At 46.4% G+C, this 24,488-nt stretch overlaps 1 protein-coding gene across 2 annotated transcripts in view; it reads left to right on the forward strand.

Moving 5' to 3' along the window:
* The window catches only part of DPYSL2 (dihydropyrimidinase like 2), a 53,075-nt gene that overhangs the window by 17,275 nt on the left and 11,312 nt on the right, over nt 1-24,488 (forward strand). For both annotated transcript variants that reach the window (XM_075724169.1, XM_075724170.1), the window contains exons 4-7: nt 17,336-17,500; nt 18,652-18,713; nt 19,872-19,952; nt 20,851-20,919. In XM_075724169.1, the coding sequence (XP_075580284.1) occupies nt 17,336-17,500; nt 18,652-18,713; nt 19,872-19,952; nt 20,851-20,919 (377 nt within the window). The remainder of the gene's footprint in view (nt 1-17,335; nt 17,501-18,651; nt 18,714-19,871; nt 19,953-20,850; nt 20,920-24,488) is intronic.

Genomic DNA, 24,488 nt, shown 5'->3' on the forward strand with positions numbered 1-24,488 from the left:
TTCTGTGCTCATATCCTCTTTTGGAGGGAGAGAGAAATCGGGAAATGAAAATATCTCAAAATAAAATGACTGACTGACTGTTCTGCTGACACCAGGATTAGACACTCATGGTGTTCCACTCTGGCTCTAAAATGCCTCATGAATGACTCCAGGCTATCTGTCCCCGCTTGCGTTGGCTACAGATGCTTGGCTTGTCAGAGCCAGGACCTTAAAACTCCGTAAGTGAGTCATTGTTGTTAACCTCGTTTGAGCTAGAGAAAAAAATAAAAACCTCTGTTGCAGCTGATCACGTGTAAACTGTAACATGGCGCCCTGGAGTCTGTTGCTGCATACGGGAATCAAGGATAAAGGTGTAAAGTGATACAATATCTGAGCATCTTGCATTCTTTCATGTACTCTGAGGGGCTGCCGTTTCGCGGGAGGGGGGTTAAGGTACAGAGAAATAAAAGAGCGTGGTTCAGAACAGGTACTAGTGTCTGTTGTCCGATCCGGGGATGTGAAGGGATCTTAGGCACAGCTGGGAATCAGGCTAACTCTCCTCAGTTCAAACCTAGCTCCTTATGGACTAGAACATCCTCCTCTCTTAGAGGACGGTTATGAGCAATCTTTGATCCCTGACTCGGATTGATTGACACAGAGGTTGGCAGTAGGAGCCAGTGGTCCGAACACAGCTAGACTGACTGTGTTTCGGAAACAAATCTGTTCCTGGGTCTGGACCTTGCAAACAGGGTGTGTCTGGCCTATGAACTTGGTCTAATGCTTCAGATAAATAACCGGGCAAATGATTTTCCATAACGTTACCACTTTAGAGTATGAAGTTCGCATATGAAGATAACCTCACCCATACAGAGAATGTAAAGTGAGAGTGTAGCTGTGGATGGTCTCATTGTGCATACTGATGTCCAGTTTTTCTTCAAATCTTTGCTGTCAATTTAAATTAATAACACTGAAATGGTATTTTCTTTTCAGCTTCAGTTCATTGATGTGGCTTCATTGGTTCTTCCCATGTTATTAGTACACCTGCTTCACACTTGAATTGTCATTTTGTTCTTCCTTGTTAAGTTGAATTAGATCAAAATAACATTCTCTGCATCTGAGCTTTTACCAGCATTATTTCCCCCAATGGCACTTTTTAAAACATTTTAAGCAGAAATTGCGTAGGCAAAATTTTCTAAAATAGCCCTTTACTTTGGTTGCACAATTTTATCTGTGCAGAGCCTCATAGTTCAGAAATGCTTGGACCTTTCCGTGTATGTGTAGATGTGTATCGCCATGACTGTAGTATCTGAGTATCTCACTAATGGTGTTCATAACGCATCTCTGAGTTAGGGAAATTGGAGGAGAGTCCCCCATTTTATAACTTCTCATTTTACAGCTGTGATAAATTAGCACAATGCAGATTATGACTGTGGGCAAACCATGTAGAGGAGGCCGGTGGCTAAACTTGACCTTCCTGCCTTCCTGACTGTCTCGGATTAGGATACCAAAATATGCAATCATCTCTGAACAAAAAACATCTTCCTAAAGCGTAGCAGCAAGGACAGTAGTTGGACCGCTTAGGATGATGGAGAGACATTTCTGCTGGGTGGGTATCAGCAACTGGAGCTGAACAGTGGAAAGCAGAATAAGTAATCCAGCTAGACTTCAAAGCTTTGGAGGCTCTGCTCTGTGTCAGCTCAGCTGCTCTCTTCTTAGCAAAATTACAGCATTTGCAAAAATGTTTTTCCATAAGGAAGCGCGCAGAACTGCCCTCGTGAACATGCTCTTGGTGGGTGGCCTTTGGTTTTTGCCAAAGCAGGTGGGAGTCATGGTTGATTGCAGCATTTTTTCTTTTATGATAAATAGGACAATGTTTAGTGAACTAGATTCATGATATCACAGACAAATTGCAGCCTGAAAATGACACGCTAATGTTTATGTCATTGTATATTTTAAATGCTGCGCCTGGGACTTTTCAAAAGAGAATATCCTCCTCTCATGCAAATGTGTCTAGCTGTGGGCCTCCATTCTTCGGGTTTTTTTTGGAAAAGCTAGCTTTGTGAATGTGAACTTTGTGGAAAAAACCACCCATGTTTCTTTGTTTGTGCTTCAAGCAAACTGTGTTATTTATTTACAAACACCTTTACTCCACCCGTTTTTCTCTTTTATACATAGCCCTCATTTTGGGCCAGAAAACAGGTTAGTCAGCTTCATGCTTCAGTTTGTTTCACATTTTCGTGCAGGGGGGCACTTTAGGGCTGTTTACTTTACAATCACTGTAGGGAAATACTTGTTTTATGTACATTTTTCGGTGGAGTTAGAACAAGAATCTTGGATAGGTTTCTGCTGGTTGTTGGTTTTATAAAAACTGTGGGTGAAATCCTGGCTTGGGCAAAGTAACGGAGAGTTTTGTCATTGACCTCAGCGGTGCCAGGAATTCACCCTGTATGTCTGGTTTGGCTTCAGTGAACTTCATTTTCAGCTCAGATCAAATTCAATGTTGTTCCTTTAATTCTCATGGCAAACACATCCAAGGGAAGCACACAGGAGTTCAAGAATGTAACCTATTGTTTCCAAGCCCTGTTCTCATTTACTTCCGTTCCCCTTTAAAGTAAATTCACTACTACAGCATCAGAGAGAGGAGAATCCGACTCTCAACTGGTATCAAGTGGAGTAGCCCCATTTTCTGTGCGGAACCAATGGAGATTTATCCTGGTGGGAAGCAGATGTGGCTCCAGTCCGGTGCTTCCCAACTCATCCACTGGTCAGCTGGAATGAGGGGGCGTGGCGGGGGGTGATGATCTGGATCAGCCCGTTTCTGCTCTGCGTCGCCCGTGTTCCCGTAGGGCTCTCCGCTCCTTGCCTCCCGAGCCCTCCTCTAGGTTGCTTCACTCAGGAGTTAGGGCTGGTTTCTTTTTCTAGCTACTCGTTGCACAGAGGCCATCTGAACAGGACTTCCAGCTATGATCCTTCTGTCTCTACCCTCTTCAGTGCCAAAGGCAGGACTCCAGCTGACTTTGCTAACGTACGAAAAAATGTAGTTGGTCTTGCTGCACAGAGCTGAGCGGTGAAGTGACGTATTGTGATACGATTGTTTGTTTTTCTGAAGTGGCAATTTTCATGATCCTTTCTCTGTCCCTACCTTAAAACAATGTTAGTGTGGGTATGTCAGCTGAGGGCAAACAGCACTGCGCATGTTTTAGGATAACGTTACTCTGGAAAGAACTTGGATTATCGCCCTTTTAAAATGTCAGAATGCAGTGTTTGGGCATTAAGTTGAAGGGAGCGTTCTGGGATGATCCGCAGAAGACTTTGGAGGACAGAGGAGTATTAGGCTCCAGCTTGTTCAGGGTAGCTTCCCTCTGCTCCCCTGTATTCCATGGGAAGAGAACAGTCCTTCTGGAGTTCTGGAAAAGGACTCAGTCTGAAGTTGCCCTTTGCAAGAGGCTCCTTCTCATCCATGGAGCCTATGGAGCCACAGTTTTGTTGAGCTGAAGACAGCATTTTTGAGCCCCTACTGTCCCAGCTTGAGATGGGTTGATGCCCTAGGATATAAACCAGTCCCTGGAGCTGTTAGAGAAGGAAGATATCACTGCTAAGAACAGGGTGGTCTCTCCAAGTCTTGTGATGGTTTGGTCGCTTATTAACAGTGATGGGTGAAATCCCCATCAAAATCAATGGTAAAACTCCCCCTGATTTCAGGGTTGCCTTTCTCTGCTCCTCACCCTTTGGAAAGGATGAAGCTAAGCTGTGTGTATTTACTGGCACTCTGATCCTCTAGCCTGTTTAATGTCCTCCTGAGAACTGCTTCTATCCAGGCCAGCTCCCACACACATTTTGGGGCCCCCCCCTCCCCTGCCCCCACCAAGGACTGCGTTTCTTGCTGGGTATCTGCTGTCCTTGAGTGAAATCGCTTGCTGACATTGCCTGTGTTGATTCAGTCAACCACTGTTATAATCATAGAGAGAAATTACAGTGAGAGAAATTATAGCTCTTTCTGGCTTGGTGACTTGGAAGCCAGCTGCCTTTTGAACTTGACTAGCAGTTATCCTAATAACATGGAGAATGTACGCTAGGGATATGAGCCTTTGTATCTTGGGAGGTTCAGAAAATGAAGGGGAACTTCAAATGGGCTGCAGTCTGCTTCCTAATGCTTTACCCTGCTATTAGAGAGTTCGTGAGAAGGATGGCAGGGATTTTCAGGAGTGTGTTAGCTGCTTAGCTCCGATCAAATTTGTGGTGAGTTGACACCAGGTCTCCTAGGTCATCCTGAAGATCACCACCTTGCTAGAAGGAAACGTTTCCAGTCTAATATTCTTCCTCACCTCTTGGTTTTTGAACTGAGTGTGACTTGAGAGAATGGAGCCGCCCCGAAGGAGATCAGAGTCTAAACCGCAACATGAGCTTAGAGTAGGGTTTAGGAAAGGGCTAGGCAGAGTTCTGGGGCAAGGGCAGCTGGGCATGGGGTGGTGTTTAGGCCCACCGGTGAAGACTAGATCATATTCAGCCCTACGGGGTGCTGTTATTTTATATTATCGGGGTTAGCCCTATCCTGGAAGAGAGCAAGAGTCTAAAGGGTGGGCAGAGGAGGAGGATGGAAGCAGCCACGGAAGGAGGTGGCGCAGCGGTGGTTGTGCAGTAACTTGTGGCTGAGCTGGAAGCATAAACCCAAGTGTTTCGAGTCCAAGGGCAGAGACCACAGAGCTGCAGCGTCTCACCCAGTCTCTGTGGCTGTGTGTACACAGCACTGCATTGTTCCACAGACACCAGCCTGAATTTTGTTTCTTTTTGCACCCAGTAGCAGAGATAAAAGAGGAACTGTGCAGCTGGAGACTAGCGCATCGGACAGGCTGCATTGGGGTGTGTGGCTTGTTTCACTTTCTAGCAGCTGGTGGTGGTTCTTCTGCAGCAAAGAAATGTTCAGTTCTCTAGAAATGTAATGAAAACGTCCACTTGCTTGTATAGAAGATTATTGGTGATTATATATAGGTAGAGGCTTCCTTGAACTCTGTTATGAAGGGAATGGCATGACCACACAGGAGTGCAGGGTCCCTCTGGCCCCTTCGCTCCTCTCCCCAGCTCCCCCCGGTGCCTTTTATACCCCCACACTCTTCAGCCTCTGCACTGATTCACGCTAAATCTTGTTCGCTTCGCTGACTCCCAGCTTCCTGCTGATGTGTTTGTTGCTTTCATTCAGCGCGGGCTTAAAATCATTAATGAGAAAGTCGGTCCGTAAACAGAGACGGGCACTCCCCCGTTGTGAGCTACTCTTCTCAAGCTTTTAAACCCCTCTAAGTCCATTAGGCATCTCTGCCTGCAGCAGCGTGTGCAGCTACTGTACGGACGACAGCCTGCCTTGCTGGGGCCGGCTCTGCTTCCAGCCGTCCCGCGCTCTGCCGGATGGGATCGCCTCTATTGTTCTGATGGGCTTTCCAAAAGGGTCTCGTTAGAAGCGAACGAAACGAATCTGCCAAGCCCTTGATGTCTCTTGCCAGTTAGCACAGAAGGAAACAGCTGTTCAATCCTCAGCATACGTTGTGTGTTATTGTGTGCATTTTTCTTTTTTTTTTTTTCCCTTTGGGCTGCAACTATTGTTTGTCATCTCTTTGCCGCTGAGAGAACAGGCTCCTGTGAGGAACAAATGAGGACTTTGGGAGCTGTGTAGCTTTGCCTGAGGGTGTGCAGGAGGCCTGTGGTGTGAGTGTCTCTAACCCTGGCTGTCGGATATTCAGGCTGACTGCCCACCAGCTGGGCCATCTTCCCTTCTTAGCGCTGAGAGGTGAAATCAGCAGCGTTGGGTTTTGGGCCAGAGCCCCGTGAAACCACTGCAGTCCGGCGTGGCTTGTGTGTAAGTCAGTCAGTAGACTTTTCCCTGTTTTCCCATCTTCTGCCTTCCCCAGAGCTGCTCTGGATCCTGGCCCTCGCTCCTCTCCTGGCCATCTGCCTCTTTGGCAACCCTGATTTTTTTAAAGAGTGGGCGAGCGGGGCCCTTGCTCCGCTTCTCTTTTGCCCCATTCTGCTCTGGACCCGCTCCACCACTGTCGCTGCAGAGGAAGGAGCGGCTGGAGGCTGTCCTGCATGTGCTGGAGACTCTGATTTGGGTATGAACAAATGAATGTTGAAATGGCAACACCACTGACAGGGCAGCCGTCTTCCTGCAGATGTGGCTGACCTAGATTTTTCCATGCATCCAAAAAGAGGGATTTGGCACTCACTCAGGAGAAATAATCAGCGTTGTCTTTTCATGCAATAGCACTCAGGACCTCGTATTCCATATAATGGTTGGGATCAGTAGTGCTGCTTTCCCACTGCATGGAGAAGAGTTCCTGTTCTTTCATTTGAGGAGCTGGTTTTCAACGCTTTTCTTGCTTTCGCGTGTCCAGTGCTCACATCCCCAAGTCCCACGCCTTACGGGTGACGCGGGAGAAGTAAAGAGCTAACAGATATCACCAATGTGTTGTGTCTTACGTAGCCCCTCGCATCAACGGAAAAGGCATGTGATATTTTGAAGGGCGCAGGTGTAAAAGTTGGGTCCTCCAGCTAAAGCCTGTCTACTGTAGATGGAAAAGCAATCTTAAAAAAATAAAATACAATTATCCACCTCCGTTAATGTAACTTCATTAGCTGCCTGTGATAGGTTTTCAGGGCACGTGTGTTAAATCTTGCTAGATAACCTGTCTTAATCACCTTCAAGTTGAGACAAGGTCTAGAAGAAACAGCAGGAAATGGTGCCTCCAGCTCTTTTCTTGGCTTGTTTTTCTGGGCACGGATTTTTGCCTTCTTACCAGTGTTCAATCCCTTGGCTTCTTTTGCCTTCCCGTGAGCTTGACTCAGCAGAAGCCATCCTTGTCAGACAGGAACTTTTAACTTTCCACATTGGGAATTAGCTTCGCGTGTCAGGGGAAGGAAGCAAGTGATGCCTGAAAGAAGCGATGGCTACAACTAAATGCAGTATTTCTCACTTGGGGTGGATTGGGGCGAGTGCCGCCTGTAGAGTGGAATTTGACATTTTGGGTCAGTGGAGTCTCTTTCCATCTTTCCTTCAGCCACTGTGTGTTCAGTTCATAGATCCCATCTGTTTCTTAGAAACTGGATTTTTTTTTTTTTAATCTTTCTGGTGAGAGGGAGAAACATTTAAGGAATACAAATTAGCTCCTCCTGTCTAGTATGCTTTAATTGTGCTTATAAATTGCCAGTTGTTACCAGCTTGGGGCTGTGCCTGCATCTTTGTACCGCCCTAACTCCCATGGAAGCCGTGTGCATGTAAAAGGAATGCAGCGATGGGCACTTAAGAGTTACGGCTTCTGGGAAAGCTCGTTTGTTCCCTTGATACACTACAGTTAGCGTTAGGACTACCTCTGTGACAGTGGGTACGTCATTTAATTTCTCCATGCTACTTGCTAGCGGTCTGTAATGGGAGGTGGCTTTGTTGCCGAGGGGTTGTAAGCTTTAATTCAAATTGGTTAAGTTCACCTAGACCCTCAAATTAGAAGTACAAAACGATTATTTTTATGTAGAGCTGCCTGAGCACCCGACATGTGAAACGCTGGATGCCACCTAGCAATGGGACAGTCCCTGTCCCTCCCAGCTGGGATCCGTGCGGATGCAGACACCCGGTCCCTGCAGCTCGTGATGCACAGCTCCGGTAACTGTCGGGGTATGAATAAAAGTAAAAACCCGGTGTGAGGGCGGGCCGAGGTGAGCCCTGTGTGCGTAAAGTGCTTTTGGCTTCATGGATCCTGAAAGCCTTTTTTCAGTACTAGGAGGAACCGTTGGACTGTAACATGCAAATGTTAACTGGGAAATCTCTCGGTGAATTTTCAAAGCCCATCAAAAAGGGCCGTGCTTTTGGAAGTTCCCCTTCCTGACCACTTCTAGGGCGTATTTTCACCAGACTGCTTTGTTCCTGAAAGCAGTTACATATGTGCAGTGTGTATATTTTTGGAATCTGGGGGACTTTGTGGTGTTTTACATATGAATGAAATTCCCTGGCACAGCCTACAGGCAACGTGAGCTGGTAAAGGAGTTCCTTGAGAACGATCCTGTATTATTACACAGCTCTGCTTTTGTGCAAAGGAGAAGGGAGAAAATTCCCAAAGCATAGCACAGCAAGAGATAGCGTAACCCCATATTGCTTCAAAAGTCTCATTCCAGTTAACGATACTTCCCAACAGACTTTTCTTTATTTCAGATGAGATTTCTCAGGATTTGTATCAGTGTCCAAGGAGAAGAGTTCCGCTACTGATGGGGTACAAAGTACTTTTCAGACTGATGTGCAGACACTCTTTATCCACTGTGAATTCAAAAGTTTTGTAAAACCTTTGTAGCACAACGGTAGCTGAAGACAAATGTACATATGCAGGATGTTCTTACATGAAGTAGAACTAGGCCATGGTACCAAGGCCAGAGTTTGCTCCTGCTGCTTTGTGAAGCAGTCAGTCCTTTCGCTATGTAGACACTCTACAGAAGGAGAAAATGGCAGCTGTATGGAAGTGACCCACACCGAGCTGTCCCGCAGCGTGGATCCAGGGGCGATTCAGGCTATTGATCAGTCTGGCTTTCGTGTTTGAGACAGGAAATTAAGTTGAGGTCTAGGATGTAGAGTTGCCTGTTGAAGCTTAGTGCATGCAAGAAATAAAAGGCAGCATCTTGTATGTGTGAACTTTCCTAACCAGTCTGCTGTAGGGGTCCCGGACTGGAAGAGCCACAGGCTTGGTGTCCATCTTTGGGTTGGCCAGAGCAGGTGATGCCCAGGAGTGCATCCTTTTCTATCTCAAACATGGTGCTGTGCCCCCAAGCAAGGCGGGGTTTCATGGGCCTGGGAAGATACCAGACTGCTTCAGAGGCCGGACAGGGCTATTTCAGACCTGGAGGGAGGAAATTTGGCATTTGGGGACTGTGTCACAGAATTCCTATTTAAGGATGATCCAGTTAGGGCCTCCTACAGGTTATTACTACAGCAATCACAATAAGTATTTTTGCAGGCAATATTAGCCTTACAAAGTTGATAGAAAACTAGCAGAAAACTGACGTGTGAATGTGCGGCTTGATCTCTGTCCCACAATAGGTTTGTTAGAAAATAGGTTCCGCTGCATCTCCACGTCAGATCCCACCACGGTTTTCTCTATGGACACATGGACATTTGGGTCTGATTCAGTCCTTGCTTCCTTGTCTGTAGTTCTGTTTGACAGTCATCAAAGTCAGCGGTTTAACTGGGAACAGAATGGGGACTCTTAGTGTCTTACTAGAAGTGGAAATGATGTGATGGTGACTGATGAAGAGCTCTTCCCCAAAGCGTGATGTCACTTCATCACAGCCGTGAGAAGAGCAAGTGTCTGGTCCTTGTCCAGAGACGGGGGATGTTTCTGTGGCAAATACAGAGAGGGAAAGGACAGGTTCGCCAAGCAGATCTTCCGCCCGCCGTTTCACAGGGTGTTTAACAAAAAGAAAAACCAAACCTATTCTGTAGAATCAGAACTCTTTGTATGTAGTTTATTTCTAGTCTTGAAAACACAAAGCCCTCTCAGAACCATCACAACTTTCCGTTGTAAAAACTCCCATCCTGCAGTTGGGTTGCTCTTCATCTCCAACGCCCCCCTGAGACAACCATGGGTAATGAAATGAAGCTGCAAAGCCAAAATCTGGTCTTGGAGACAATGATGCAAATCCCGAATTGTTCCAGCTTCCCGGCTAGTGGAAAAAGCCTGATGGGCAGGGTGTATCTCCACTGACCTGAGAGGGACAGAACTGGCTTACGGCACTTGATCTTTTGTCCTCTTGTTTCTGATCAAACTTTTGCCCCTTGAATGTGTTGTTAGAGTTGTGTTTTGCCTTGACTTGAAATCCATGGCTACAAACAGAGGTTTCCTCAATCCCATTCCCTCAAGGTTTATAGGCCAATGTCTATGGAAGTCTTTGAAGTCCTGTATACTTTTTTTTGTGGGCTTCAAGTGCGGAGTATGCCTAAAAGAAAGAATAAATCTTGGAATCACATAAATTTCTCTTTTGCACTTGGCTCCCCGCCCCCTCTGTCATGGTGACCTCCTGAGATACAAGCATAGCTTGGATGTACAATGAACCTATAGTGTAAAGAAATGGAACCTTTTTTGATCTGATCTAAATATGTAGTAATTTCAGCTGCTGAAGAGCATAGTTAATGACTGTTTGGACATACAGGCCCCTATTCTTTACATTTGTGTCCAGCTGGCATTAAATTATTAATCATATTTTGGATCTGATCAGCTAAAAAGACAAGTGAAATATCTGTATGACATCAGTGAGGGAATAACAGAACATTGCAGTCTGAAAATGTAATCAGTGTAGCACGGATATATCTAATTCTTCTGAGCCTGGTCCAGCTTCTGATTCTCTGCATGGAGTCTAATAAACTGGATCTAAACTGACAGAAAACAACATGCGATGTCATTTAGGCTGCCTTTTCTTCTGTTAGCTTGGCAGACACGTACAAGCGAATGGTCCTGGTGTAGTTGTGTTAGCACGGTAAATGCTATTCTGTGCAGAGCGTTGTTACTCTTCAGAACAATCTCTATATTTCAGTATCTTTTCTTGGGGGGGAAAAAACCAACAACGGTAAAATAATGTGGGAATAAACCCCCAGAAATATGCAAAGCTGAAATCTGATTGCTGGAGCCAGGATGTTAAGAAAATTCTTCATTTGACTTTTCATTACCTTCAAGTGTACCAGCTTAGGTACGTCAGATGCATGAAATGGTGACCTTAAAAGTGATCTTGTAGCTATCCTTTCTTGTCCTAGATCAAAACCATGACCCGGAGTGTGGTTTAGAGGAAGAACTGGGTATGAAATCAGAACATAAGAGATGTGAGGCTCTTTTAGGTTACTTGATTTGGGATTTTTGAGCTCGGAAGAAATGCTGAGGTCTCTTTCTAGCCTAAATTGATGCAGAGCCGGTGAGCTGGCAGTTCTGTTTCAATACTTCAGGCAGAAGTCTTGTTGCTGGGAGGCTTGACTTTTGAACAACTCTGTTCCTGGACGAGGCAGCTTTTGGTAGCTCAATTTCTTGACACGTAAAAGGGACATAATGGTATATAACCAATAGTCAAAGGGATTGTGGTATTTTACTAGCTGAGCGTTTGAAGTCTCTGGATGAAATAAGGTCTGTGATTATGGGGTGATCTTCTGTGAAGCTTCTTGGGTCAGTCAACGGCCTGACTTTCAGTTCACATATATTGATTTTATTCCACTCGCTTTTATGACATTACCCCCAGTTCACAACCAGTGCCAGGAGAATACTACTGCAGCCATAGACTAGCAACAACTCCAGACTTCTAAGTAGGGAGCTGTGCAATTACCAGGGCTGAATTTAATTACAACCTTTCAATAAAATGGCTTGTGACAGAATGTACAACTCAATAAATTCACCAGATTTCATCACATGCAGTTGCTATGAAGATTAAGTAGTATTAAAAAGGCAGATGTGTTTATAGTGATCAAGCTGCTATTTAAAGTTTTGGGTAGGAGAAATCTGCCTGCTAACAGTTAAGCTTAAATGTTAAGGATTTTCACCTTATAAACTCCTCTTAAACAATAGGCACATTTAATGCTAGTAGGAGCAGGAAATAATGCGTAAAACTGCAGTTCATAATAGCAACTGGAACCCTGCATACATGGTTTTATTGCATGCACAATTTTTGTAACATCTGACCCTAATTCACGTTTATATTGTCCATATCAAATAGTTTTTCTCTTTCCTGGTAGTGGTGTTCATTAGCTGAAGATCAAGAAAAAAGTCGTGCATGCTTTAGATGACACATAATTAAACCAGCTGAAAAACAACCTTTACAGGGGAAAAGTGGAACCAAGGGCTATTAATAGAAACTCCAGGAAGGGGCTGTTAGCAAGCCAAGGCCTGCTCAAATGAGGCAGGATGCAAAAAAGAAAAAAATTAAACATGCCACAATACCAGGAAGCTATAAAACCCATTAATCCCCACCCATGAAGACATCCATCCAAAAAATAAGAGTTTTGTTTTCAAGGCAAGGCTCATAGCTGAATTCAGCTCTCCCACTGAAGCAGTAATTTCTCTTGAGCTTAGCGAGGGGTCAACAATATAAAGGCATGACTCTTAAACTGCATTTTTTTTTGAGAGCTTCAAAGTGCCAGGGAGAGATTATATGGGATTTTTTATGGCTTCAGTCTCAAAGCATCCTGCAGGCTGTTGGTTAAATTCCCCAGTCTCTGTGTGTGATCCCCTGTGCCCGTGCAGAACAGCTACCCCCGTTCTCAAACTGGGCACTTGGTCAGGGCGCGAGCGAGAGCTGCAGCTATCCCCCTGCTTCAGAAAGGCTCTTAAGGACCAGAAAGCCACACTGTATCCGAGTTTGTAAAAGGCAGCCAAGATGTGATGCAACGCTTTCTAAAGCCACTGTTCAGAGCTGAGATCGGCACCATTTTAAGTGTGCTGTGCTGCTCGAGGTCGATACGGTTTCAGAGTACGTGAGAAGATACAGCAGCTGAATGAAGAACAGAGCTATTTTGAAAGCCAGCCCTTAATAAGCGCAGTGATCGGTCGCGTGATTAGTAAATGCTAGTGCTTTACAAACTGATGCTGTCGCTTCTCCTACCTTACTTAGGGTTTTCGTGCTTATGTTAAAACGATACCACTTTATTTTCCCTGTACTTGGAAAGTTCCCTTTCAATGAATTCCTCTTTTTGCCTTCCCCTTTCATTTAACACCGAGTGCCTGATGCGCTGCTGGTTGTTATCCGCCCCACCCCAGCGTTCAGCCATTTCGGCTCATAGGATGCATGACATTTCAGCGTGGCTGGATGCCAGCTCTGGGATATTAAAGCCACACAGATAAGCGAGCAGTGGTTAGTGGCGTTGTCTCACTTCAGCGTATTGTCTGCCTTTAATCTGCAGCCGGTTCATCTGTCCAAGGACGAGCGGAGGATCGTGAGCGAGACAGGCAGAAAAACAGCCCTGGGTGGTGGGTGGGTGGGAGCTGAAATACTCGGAAGTGAAGAGCAGACGCACCTTGTAAGCACCGTGAAACTGTATGTAATGACGGGGGAGCAAAGCCGGGCCCATCGGGGCGGTAATTAAGAGTCTTGGTGGCTGTGGCTGGAACAGTCATGGCATGTTGGGTACACAGGTGCTCAAGTCCCGCTGCCTTCCAGAGGGGCGTGAATGCTCGGTTTATCTGGGAAGAAGATAAACAGACTATCCAGTAATTTTGGGATCTCATCAGTATTTTACCAAGGGAAAAATTAGATGATTTCTAGAATACAAAATTCTTTTTTAAATTTTTTTTTTTTTTTAAAAAGCAGTTACTTTGCTGATGTAGATGGGCTTGTTTGCTTCTAAGCCATACGCTGTTGCATTTTGGAAGGTTAAAAGGTAAATCTACAGTATATTTTCTGCTTATAGCTGAGAAACCACTGTAATCCTAACCTTGGCTCTGCCATGTAACTTCCTGAGAGCGTATGTTAAATAAAGAGAAACATTAGGATTAGGCCTGAAATTCACTCTGATTCAGGGAGCCACTACAAGGACCACAAGCTATTTAATTCCTCCTTTGAAGGTTTCAGTACTGATGAAGTGATACTTAAATGATCTTTTCCTTTTCTCTTTTTTTTTTCTTCTTTTTGTTTCTGTTTTTGGAGCAAGCTTTGAGCTTAAATTGATCTGGCAACTTCCTTTTCAGACCTCAGCAGCTGACATCATTTGTACAGCAGTAATCAACAACAGGAAGAAAACATCTGGGCTTGGAAGCACGAAGAGATCAAGGCTGTAGTGGTCTAGAGAATAAAGGGGTGACAACAGTCTGTGTTGCAACAGTTTGTCTTGAGTGCGTCCTGCAGACGTGAGGCCGCTCCAGCGGCTGTAGGAATTTCAGAGATGAAGGAACGGAAGATGGGGCAGTAAGCTGTTGGGTTCCCTGGAGAGAAGTGGTTCGGTGAGGTCAGGACAGCACACTGCTTTTCGCATGGGAAGCCTCCAGGGTAGTCTCCACGGCTGGGTTTGCTGCGTGCTCCGGTGGGTCAGAAGACCTTGTGTCCCTGGTCCTGTGGCAGATCATACCCAAGGGTCGTCTTGGGAGCCTGGGGCTGTGGGAATGCAGTGCATGGAGCTTTCATCAGCTGCTTTGTACTGCTCTGAAGCACAGCGACCTTAAAGAAAAAGCTTTTTGTTGTACTCTGAGCTGTGCCTGAGGACTAGAAGGAGAACTTCCTCTGAGCTGCATGTGGGCAATTCCTGTCCATACCGATAGGCAGAAGTAGTTGCAATGCTCAGTTCTCTTAACAGCAGGCGAAGAATCAGTCTTGACTCTTCTTCTTTAAAGGATCTAGGCTCATTCTTATTTGGGCTCCCAAAAACCCCAACCCTAGCATGTAGGGACGTAGGCCATGATCTTGCAATGCAGTCGCCCCTTTCTATTGTAGCAAGGGATGGTAAAATTGAGGAGACATTTGCATTTTTGTCTGAGTTACTTCTAGAACTAGCACTTAGGGTTACATCCACCTTCCTCATGCTCTACGTGCAGCCTCTGCTGCTTCTGCTGCCTCACCTGCAGCAGCACAGCTTCCTTCCTGCTCCAGGATGCCATGCGTCAGGCGTCCCATGGGAAGCTCTACCATGTTGCTCCTTCGTCGAGTCTCTTTGGACTAGTTAAATCACAGGCTTTTGAAGGCTGTTGGCTTACCTTGCACATTCAGGCCTTCTTCTTGCTGACTTCTTCCACGTGAATATAACAAAGTGGTTGATCAGTAATACTTGCCTGGCAGAGAGCTGCTATGGAAACAAACTGTGTTCTGTTTTGATGGGGATGATGGGCGATTTGGCTATCGGTGAGCTCAAGGGAGCTGCTATGAGATGTGTCAGCAGCACAGCTTCCATATGAGATATCCCTAATCCCCAGAGCTGACTTTCATGCACATATGCACCACTACCTCCATCCCGTATCCTTATTGCAACCAGCTGTGGTTTGACTTTGTCAAAGATCTGATAGAGCTCCCTTACCCCCTCTCCCACTCCCTCCACAAACTCCCATTAGTCATACTTGGGCAGCGCATGAAATAAGATGGTGATAAAGCTCTGATCCTAGACACCAGAGTCATTCCTAGGGGCTCCGTGCTGGGCTGTGAAGACTCCACTGTGTTAACCCCTTGGTGCCTCCAGGCAGAATTTCTTAATGCCCATAAGCCATGTATCATCTCAGGGTTGATAGGGCTCTTAGGGCACCTTTCATCTAAGCAGAGATGGATTTATTACTGTGGTGTGTTAGAGATTAAATGGGATTTTTTGGCTTTTTAATTAGTCAGTGGGCTGAGGAAGACAGCTCTTGTGTTAAGGCACTGGCCATTTGTGAAAACTTGGGTTTTCTCTGTATCCCATTGGTAATGCAGAGAGAATGTTATTTTTATCCTTGTTGTTCATACTACTTAAGCTAAAGATTAACTTTGGCAGAGTGACAAGGGGTTACGTACTGGACAAGAAACAATTCAGTCTGGAAGTTAGTGGAAGGTTTCTGACCATTGGGGAGGAGGAGCTCATGGAACAGAAATTGGATTATTTTTTTTAAAAACAGGACAGTTGATCGGCTGGTTAAATTTGGGTTGCTTTTCCCGAGGGTGGTGAGAAGCACATCCTTGATCTGATGCCAGCCACCAGGCAAATTTCAGAGCTTGCACTCATAGCATAGATTTCTCTAATGGGCAGGACACTGCTGTCGGAGCAGATGAAGACCACCAGCCACTCCTGAACCCCTAAGCCACTGCTGATCAAAGCTGCAGCTGTACTGCCCATGTATCAGCAAAGAACTGTGCGTCACATCCTTCCCTCTGCAGGCTAGCGTCGATACTTCGAGGGGCAAACACAACCCTTTTGGAAAAACACAAGTATTTTAAGCGCCGTTTTGCTGCCTGTCACATAGCCACCTTTGCGACGGGGAGAGAGGGTGGGCAGAGCTTTGGGAAGGGTGGCTGCTGGGGGTAATCCTTGGCTTTCTGCAGCGTTTGCACATCTCGGACGTCGGGGGTGTCAGTACCGACTTGGGTGGCTGAAGCTCGTGGGTCCTTGAGGAGAGCAGTGCTGCTTTTGCAGCGGGTCGAGAGCTCCCGGTGTAAATCCAGTTCTTAAGGCAGTGCAAAGCCAGTAAATCTAGGCTGACATGTCTGCATGAGGGCGAAGCAAAGCTTTGTACTCCACTGAGAGCGAGTAGGGCCCAAGGACTTTGTCTCTTATCCCAGTTGTGATTTAGAGCTAACTGCTGAGCTGATGGCAGCCCAGATACTCACCAGTAAAGTTAAAAATAAACTGCTTGAATTTCTCTGCTGATAATTGAAGCAGCTTTTTATTTTTTTTGTGTGATTTGATGTAAAATCAAGCCAGAGCGCTCTCCTCCTCCTCAACAGTGCCTGCCCAGCTTGTGACCCCTGAAGTCCCGCAGGCTTTTCCTACTCTCAGCAGCAGTTCAGTTTCTGAGATGCTGGCTTGCTTCTTTTATTTCACTTTGTCTAGTGAAGATCTTAGAGGTCCCGTGCATTCAAATAAAAATTTGAATGCTATTCAAATGACTGGGAGGAACACTAAACCTTCGGATCCAAATCTCTTTTGTTACCCTTTGAGGCTGTTCTGTATCTGTAGCACTGGTGGAGTATCCTGTAGCTGCCTGTGAACCCAGTTGCTGCTGGACCTGATGTGTTAGGCTAGAACGAGGATCAGGCTGAGCAGATGCCGGAGGTGAGCGGGACCATCTTGTTGTCAGGAGGTGCCTCTCCAGCCACGACAGACTGTTGGTCCTGCTTCTTCCAGTCCTCACTTGTATGCCATCTCTGGAAGGTGCTCTGAGTTGGGATGTGTCGCACAAAGCAGCTGCGATCCATGCGTGGAGTCCTTGGTTGTCACCGCGTACGTGCCGGCAGTGATACGTCTTTGCGCTCTTTGGACACCTCTCCTAGCACGCCCAGGGGCACTGGCGAAGTCACTGCTTGCACGTGAGGTGCTGAGTACTGAAAGCTGCTGACTGATGCTCGCAGGGGATCTTCCCTGTGTCACTGTTTATTTGTCACCAGACAGGAGCGGTGTTTATAGAGCTCTCTGCAGTGGTTTGTGTTCATTTGCCGCGTTCACAAACAATTGCAGTAAACAGGCTGTAGTAATTGAACTGTTTCCTTCAGCTTTGGCTCCGTAATCAGCTTCCTGGCTGCATTCTCAGATGCGGGGCTTTAGAAACCAGGTCTTTCAAACTTAAGTATGTTAAGGGAAGGGATGTCTTGGTTTTGCAGTAGCCTCTGCAAAGCATGCTTTCTGTCTTGGACATCCAGGAAAGCTACCGCACCAGCCGTTTACCAGCGCTTTGGTTATCTTTCCCAGTTGATCACGTGGTTCCTGAGCCAGGGACCAGTTTGCTGACTGCATTCGACCAGTGGCGAGAATGGGCGGACAGCAAATCCTGCTGCGACTACTCTCTGCATGTGGATATCACCGAGTGGCATAAAGGTGTCCAGGAGGAGATGGAAGCTTTGGTTAAAGATCACGGTAAGTTCAGTTACTGAAAGCTCAGAGAAGCCTTTCCCCTCTGTATTTTTTAGGACTGGCTCCCTTATTTATAGGACTGGCTCTTGTGAAATATTTTACTCTTGTATCTCAGTAAAGCTGTTCTGGGCCCTGAAATCTCCTTGGCCCACTCTGGCTTCTCGTGGAGGTTTGGGCAGTCCCTGCTGCAGAGGGCTCGGGGGGATGGTGCGCACTGCTGTCGCTGCAGCGTGTTCGGTGGGTGAGCGTTGATTTTGAAGAGGTGGATCTCTTGCTGCTGCCATGCAGAGGAGCGCGGCGGAGGTCCTTTGTTCGGTGGATATCCTTTGATTTTCGTTAGTGCAGGTAGGTGATAGGTTCGGCCATTAAACTGTTGTAAATAAGGGAAGAATCAGGCCCAGAAGGAACAATCCAGCACTGCTTGCTCAAAGTGGAGAAGAGCTGAATAAAATGACCTCATAGGTTTTTCCCCTCTTTAACTTCCTTGACGTTTCATCCTTAGGCTAGAGTAATTTTCCATCCTGTTTGTAGTTTAAAAAACCCAACCTTTTACATCCTACTGAGCGCTTTCCCACAGGCGCTGGTGAAGAGCTTTTACTGGTTCGGAAGGCAGGAGAGGGCGAGCCGACGTAGCGGCGCTCCCCGCGCCTCGGTCGGCGTGAACGCGGTGGAGGGCGTGCTTACAGACACAGATTGCCCATCGCTCTCGCAGGAGGGAGGGGAGGATCAGCCAGCCAGGCCCAGGCTCTGCTTTCGCGTGCGATGCGTTTTGCTTATTTTTTTACGCAACCTCCTGTAGTGCTGAACCCACAGAATTATTCTTCTTTCGACGTGAAGTGGAAGCCTAGGGGTTTAGCTGTCCCCGCGGCTGGAGCGCAGGCTCCTCCGTTCGCATCAGCTGTGTTCACAGATGCCTCGTGGCGGAGCAGATCCTGGCTTTACGCTGTGGTCTGTCGAGAGTGCGTGTGCCTGCGTGCACGCACGTGTGTGTACGCATTTCGCAGCAGGTTAATTTATTTGTCTGCCCATCATGACTGCGTGCAGTGGGGCTGATGGAGGGGGACGTCTCTCTATGAGGAGCGGGGTGTTTCGTAGCTTTATCTGTGCCTGCAGTTTGTATGTCAGAGATAATTCCGTTGCTCTCTTTCTACCAGGTGTGAACTCCTTCTTGGTTTACATGGCTTTCAAAGATCGCTTTCAGCTAACTGACTCTCAGGTAGGAAGGCTTAATTTTCACATGCTTCTGTCACTGCAAGCTGTGCATTAGTCTCTTATAAGGGTTTAATTTCAATGCACTTGGATCTGACATTCTCTTTTGGTTTCAATCTGTGTATGTACAACAGTACCTGAGACTTGCAACAGTACCTGGAGCTCTGGTTTGCGGATTTTTTTTTTTTTTTTTTAATTAAAAAAACCAACCAACAACAAACTCTGAAAGACTCAGCTGGGGAAAGCAGTGGCAAAACCCTCATTTGGAGAGATCTAAGGTTCTATTCCAGCTCCTTCAGTGTGGAAGCACCGGCAGTTTTATAAATTGCTGCTTGATGCCTAGGTGCAGAGCAGGACAGTGAGATCTCTGGCATAACTCTTCTGTGTGTTCAGAAGCTGAAGCTGATCCTAGTCCAGAAGTGGGATCTGGCTTTAGCATTAGAATCTCTGGGACCTCAAAAAGGAATTGCCCTCCTGTTTGCTATTCTAGTGGATACGTCTGGGTACATTTAATTGTTGAGTTGGGCAGTTTATATTTCTAAGTGTGGTGGGAGGAGAGGAATGCCTGGGAGTCATTTGGAACAGCGTAGGAGGCAGTGGTGTATGACAGTTATCTCTAAGGACTCTGGTAAGCATTTTAATGAGTGACCATTGCCAGAGCCGGCATCGCTTTTGGGTTATTCAACCTCTCAACCTGGTTGCTGGAGTGGGAAATCACACTGCTCCTATCCCAGGCAGCGAGAGGGGTGCATGCAGGTTCTCCGTGAAAATCAAATCTGAGGAGTTTTTTCATGCCAGGCACCAGTAAATGAAGGCATGAATAAGGGAAAACTCTGAGCTCCTTAAAATCACTCCAGATGTAGGCCTGTGCAGTTGCTGTTTCTTTCTCCAGTGTGGTAAATGTACCCAAACCTGGCTTTTGAATAGTGCTGCTTTGCCATATCAGTAGCATCTGACTGTACAGATTGGGAAATTTAGTTGTAGGCAGGAAAATGGATCATATCTATCCAGCAAACCACATCTTGTATTTCTCAATGCTTCTCTTTCTCTTTTCCGTTCTGCAAAATTCTGTATGCTGAAGGAGTCTGGAGTGTATACTGTATAATAGGTGTGTACCTGAGCGTACACTTGGGATATATTGTACTGTGTGTTTTCTGTCTTCCAGATATACGAGGTCCTGAGTGTAATCCGGGATATTGGTGCGACAGCTCAAGTGCATGCTGAGAATGGTGACATCATTGCTGAGGTTTGTTATGTTTATTCTGTGGATTATTAACTTCAAAATGCTGGGAGGGATTTAAATTCTAAATCCTACGTTGCAAACAGAAAATCGCCAAGACTTCTAAAAGCATGGCATAGCTGTATCAAGGATGCGAGCAGAGCTGTGCATCAAATCTCATCCCCTTCGTTGTCACTGATGAAGCACAGGTTTTCATGGCAGCTTTCGGTTTGTGGTGGATATTGGCCATCTCTGCCTTTCTCCCCACAAGTGAAAGACTGTGTCTGGGTGCCACTGTCACTGCGTACGATAAAATGTTCTGCGGTAACTAGGACCAGGGGGAGGGGAAGGGAAATAGCTTCATACAGTACCTGGGGTGCTGATGTTTGGGATCTGTTCATGCTTTAAAGAGCAGCAAAGAAGAAAAGTTGGTAATGTATTTGGATTTAATCTGATCTCCAGCTCATTTTATACATTATGCCTCGAGCATGCGTGTTCCATGAGGTGTTGCAGAGGATTTCTGCATGTCTGACTGGGGAGGAGCCCGCCTGAGCCTTTGAGCCCAGTCACCTGCAGTTGCAGGACGATACTGTTTTGGCACATCTTAGAGATTATTTTATAGACACAAATGAGTAGTGAAAGTTGAGGGGCTATGAACCCCGTGTAAAGCAAATCAAAATAAAAGGTTTCCCTGACCTCCTGTGAACAAATCAGCGAGGGTTTTGCGAGCTCTGGTTATTCTCAGCAAGGGAAGTTGGACAGGACTCTGGTTGTAGGGCCCTTGTGTAAAGCCCCATGTGATTATTAGTTGGCACAGATGCCTAGGATTTCACTTGTACCTCTTTCAAACAGCTGTGTTTGCTGCAAGAAAAAAATGCGTGTTGCTTTAAATCTTTTTTCCTGCTCTTTTTTCTCTCTGCCTTAGGAGCAGCAAAGGATCCTGGAACTGGGGATCACAGGCCCTGAAGGGCATGTGTTGAGCAGACCTGAAGAGGTGAGGACTTTGCTGCCTTTGCATTTATTCCCCCAATTTACAACGTTTCTGCATTGCCATCGAGTACTTCATATTGGCATGAATGTGGCCGGAAAAACCGATTTCATCCTGGCTGTAAACATTATTGCTGCATGGGGTAAGGGAGGAGGCTAAGACACTTCTAGGGACTAACTAGTACCTAGTCCCTTCTAGAGACTAACTGCTATGGGTACTTACAAGGGGTTGAGGAGCCCCCTCAGCTTCTGTGCTGGAGAAGGGGACGTCTCCAGGGAGTAATTCATCCAGCCTAACGTTTGATTCACCCTCTGGAAAAGCTCACCTCTTTCTGTGGATTATTGGAGGTAGTCTATAAAGGCTCTGCTCACACATCAGGAATTTAAAGTGAGGTGAGATGTGTCTGAACCACGGAGCCCGTGATAAGCGCTCAAGACGCAGAGAGCTGTTGGTACTTAGCACATCTTCAGTTCAGCCCTTTGATAGCCCAGACTGGAATCCTACATTAGGAGATGTAGAAAATGTTGAACCTGAAGCACAGGTAGAGTGCGGTCTACCTGAATCACCAATTCCTTGATTCAGCTGCTGCACAGGAACACTTTAAGATGGAGTCCATGAAAAATTACATGTTCTGATGATGTTGGTGTTTATGGAGCTAGACCCTGAAGTTCTTGTAGTTTCCCATCACTTTCAGTTGAGTTTTGCATGAGTAGAGACTTCAGAATTTGGGTTTATGTAGGCAGGGTTCTGCCACTGCCTTTTCTAGAGCCCATTTCTTGGGCTTCTCTCTCAGTCCTTATTTTATCCAGACTTCCTCTGAATCAGCAGAATTTTTAATATGTGCCCAAATCCTGACATTCTATCATGGGCACTTGCATAGCTTCCATTACCATAATATTTCATCATTTGATGAACATTTTACCGGTGGTGGATTTTTTACATCAAGGGGCTAAGTGGTTTGCTGAAGACACAGAAAGTATGTACTTTCTGTACAGGGGAGCTAATTCTCAGATTCTAGCCTAGCACTTTAATATAGTTAACCTCCATATTCCCCATTGATTTCTCTAGGGTCAAGGACCCCAATCCCTCTCACTCCCTCTAAATCTTTAAAATAAATCTCAAGAGTAAGAAAGAATCTTAAAACTTTCAGGTTGTTTTCCATTGCATTCTTCGTTTCCAGTCTTTCAGTATCTCTAAGCTAGACACCTCACCGTGGCGTTCTGGGTTTGTGAAGTCCATCGGTTATGTACAAGCAGTTCTTTTTGTTCCTCCAAGACATTGGGGCTTTGCTGACTGCCAGATGTGGCAGCTGGAAGCTGGGCGTGTGAGATCATCCACACGTGCCCCTCAAGCTCCCTCTCTATTTCCTCCCCTTGGTTCAGACAAGCAGCATCCAGAGACATTTCAGTAGGAATATAAATCATTCGGTTGCTTCATGCAGAAGGGGAAAAAGAATGCTTGACTTGGGCAGTATGTGAATCCTCACAGAATTTGTGTTTGGCTCTGGGAGCTGGGATCTTTTGCTTCCTCGAAGTTGTGAGCAAACACTTGCATTGAGCCTTCCACCCACCCACCCCTGCATTTTTTTTTACATAGTTTTTGGCTTGCATCAGGAGAGCAGGAACAGATGCTGACGTGACACTCGGGGCTCATCTGTGGAGCACCCCTAAACTTCTGTTGACTTCAAAGGAAGGCTGCTCCTTACCTTAAAGGTTCTGGCCGTCAAACTAGCCAAGTTTTGTCTGGCTACTTCAAAGCTCATCCTTAGCAGAGCAGGAGCTTTAAAGTGTGAACTGTGTGGCTCCCAGGTTTGGCTGGTTTGTTACATCTGTCTCCTGCACTTTGCAGAAATGTGTTCTTTCTCAGTGTAGCAAGGAAGGCTGCCTGAGGACACGTGGCCGCCCCAAGCGAGGATCAGCAGAGCCTCTCCCCAGTGTCGCTGGGCAGCCTCTGTGCAGCTGCTCTCAGCTGTGCTGTCTGCCCGGAGCGCAAGCACTTGATCCAAAATTCTCCTCCTTTAATGTCATAGGAAACAGAGCAGGAAACAGTGTCATCTGGTTCCCTCCCCTCCTTTTCTCCAATGCGGGAGTAACTTTGTGGTTTTTAAAAACATACAACTCCCTTTAAGCTGGCTGATGACGAAGGCCAGATTCTGAGGGTGGCAGCAGATCCATGATTCCTGTTGACTTCAGTAGGAGCGGATGTTTCCTGGTATCCCTCTGGGGTGCTGCTAATGCTAGAATTCGCTTTTCATGCTGCCCCTTACCGAGTGTAAAGCCTGTCCTAAGGACTTTATGATGGTTGTCATCTTACCGAAGAGCTGCTTAGTTCAGACCTCCATCTATAGCGAACTAGCAGGAGTTGTTGAACAAGTTTAAAATATTTATTAAATCAAAACTCCCACTCAATTCAGTGAGGCTTACGTCAGAATGAAGCAATCGGGGTCTGGCCATGTGCATTTGTGTCTTACTTGGAGCATACACATCTTCTGAATTCCCAGGTTGAGCAGAAGGCATGAATTAAGGCTTAAGTTTCCCTGCTGACTCATGGCTTTAGCTTGCTCACCTCAGTAACCTGGGTTGAGCCAAGGTGACGGTATTCAGCACGTTGTTGCAGCCAGCGAAGGGAGCCTTAATTAAGACATCAACATCCCAAGTCAGCATCGCCCATCACTTTCTGGAAAACTCTCCCCCTCATAGCTCAGATCATTCTGTGATGACTTGTCGCAGCGATCCATAATTTTTTTGTTTTTATTTTAGCCACAAAAACGCTGAAAGCACAAGCAGTCCAAGTGCTCCAGGAAATGTCTGTCTTTTTTTCCAAGAGAACTGCTGTGCTAGGGCTTCTAATGCATACTGGTAATTGCAAACATTCCCCTTTGGACTCGTCGTTGGGTTATTGTTATGTGCCTGTCACCATAGCATCTGGGCACAAGGCATGAATTCAGCAGCCTTGTTCTCTTCTGTGCAGAAAATATTCTCCTCCTGCCTAGCAGTTGCTCAAATGTCTTTTTGGTCAAAAGTCTGGAGGTGCGTGGTGTTTGATCCCTGCTTTGCAAGTGGGGAAACTAAGGCACAGCGTGGAAACGTGACTTCCAAGTGCTGCAGCGACAGAGCTGTGCGCAGGCCTGCTTTAAATGGGCAGTTTGCAAAGCGATGCCATTGCCTCGGAGCATTGGCCCATCTGAGTTCTCTCCTTGTCTCTCAGGAGGCACAAGTATGCTTTTCTTGGCTCTTCCTTTCAGCCTCTGTCTTCCCTGCAAGTGCTGCTGGCTGCAGCGTGCTCGAGTCAAATGTCCTGGAATAAACGCCCTTCCTTGCAGCCTTTTCCATTTGCGTGGGGCAGCTGGGCCATAAAACGTCCCCTTCGGTACATCACCCTGCCTGGGGAGGGTTAGTCACAAGCCCTGGCGTGGTGACAGGCTAGGGCTTTAACCCTTTTGGCACTAGAGACCAACCTGCTGGCTCTGGGGCTGGTTTTCTTTTAAAAACTCCCAGCTGTTGTGTTGTTTTTCTTGAGCAGTCCAGCTGCAGACAGCGTGGTGTTACAGGTGGGGGCTCTGTCAGTGTGAGCAG

The sequence above is a fragment of the Pelecanus crispus genome, chromosome 21, assembly GCF_030463565.1.
Source record: "Pelecanus crispus isolate bPelCri1 chromosome 21, bPelCri1.pri, whole genome shotgun sequence".
NCBI lineage: Eukaryota > Metazoa > Chordata > Aves > Pelecaniformes > Pelecanidae > Pelecanus > Pelecanus crispus.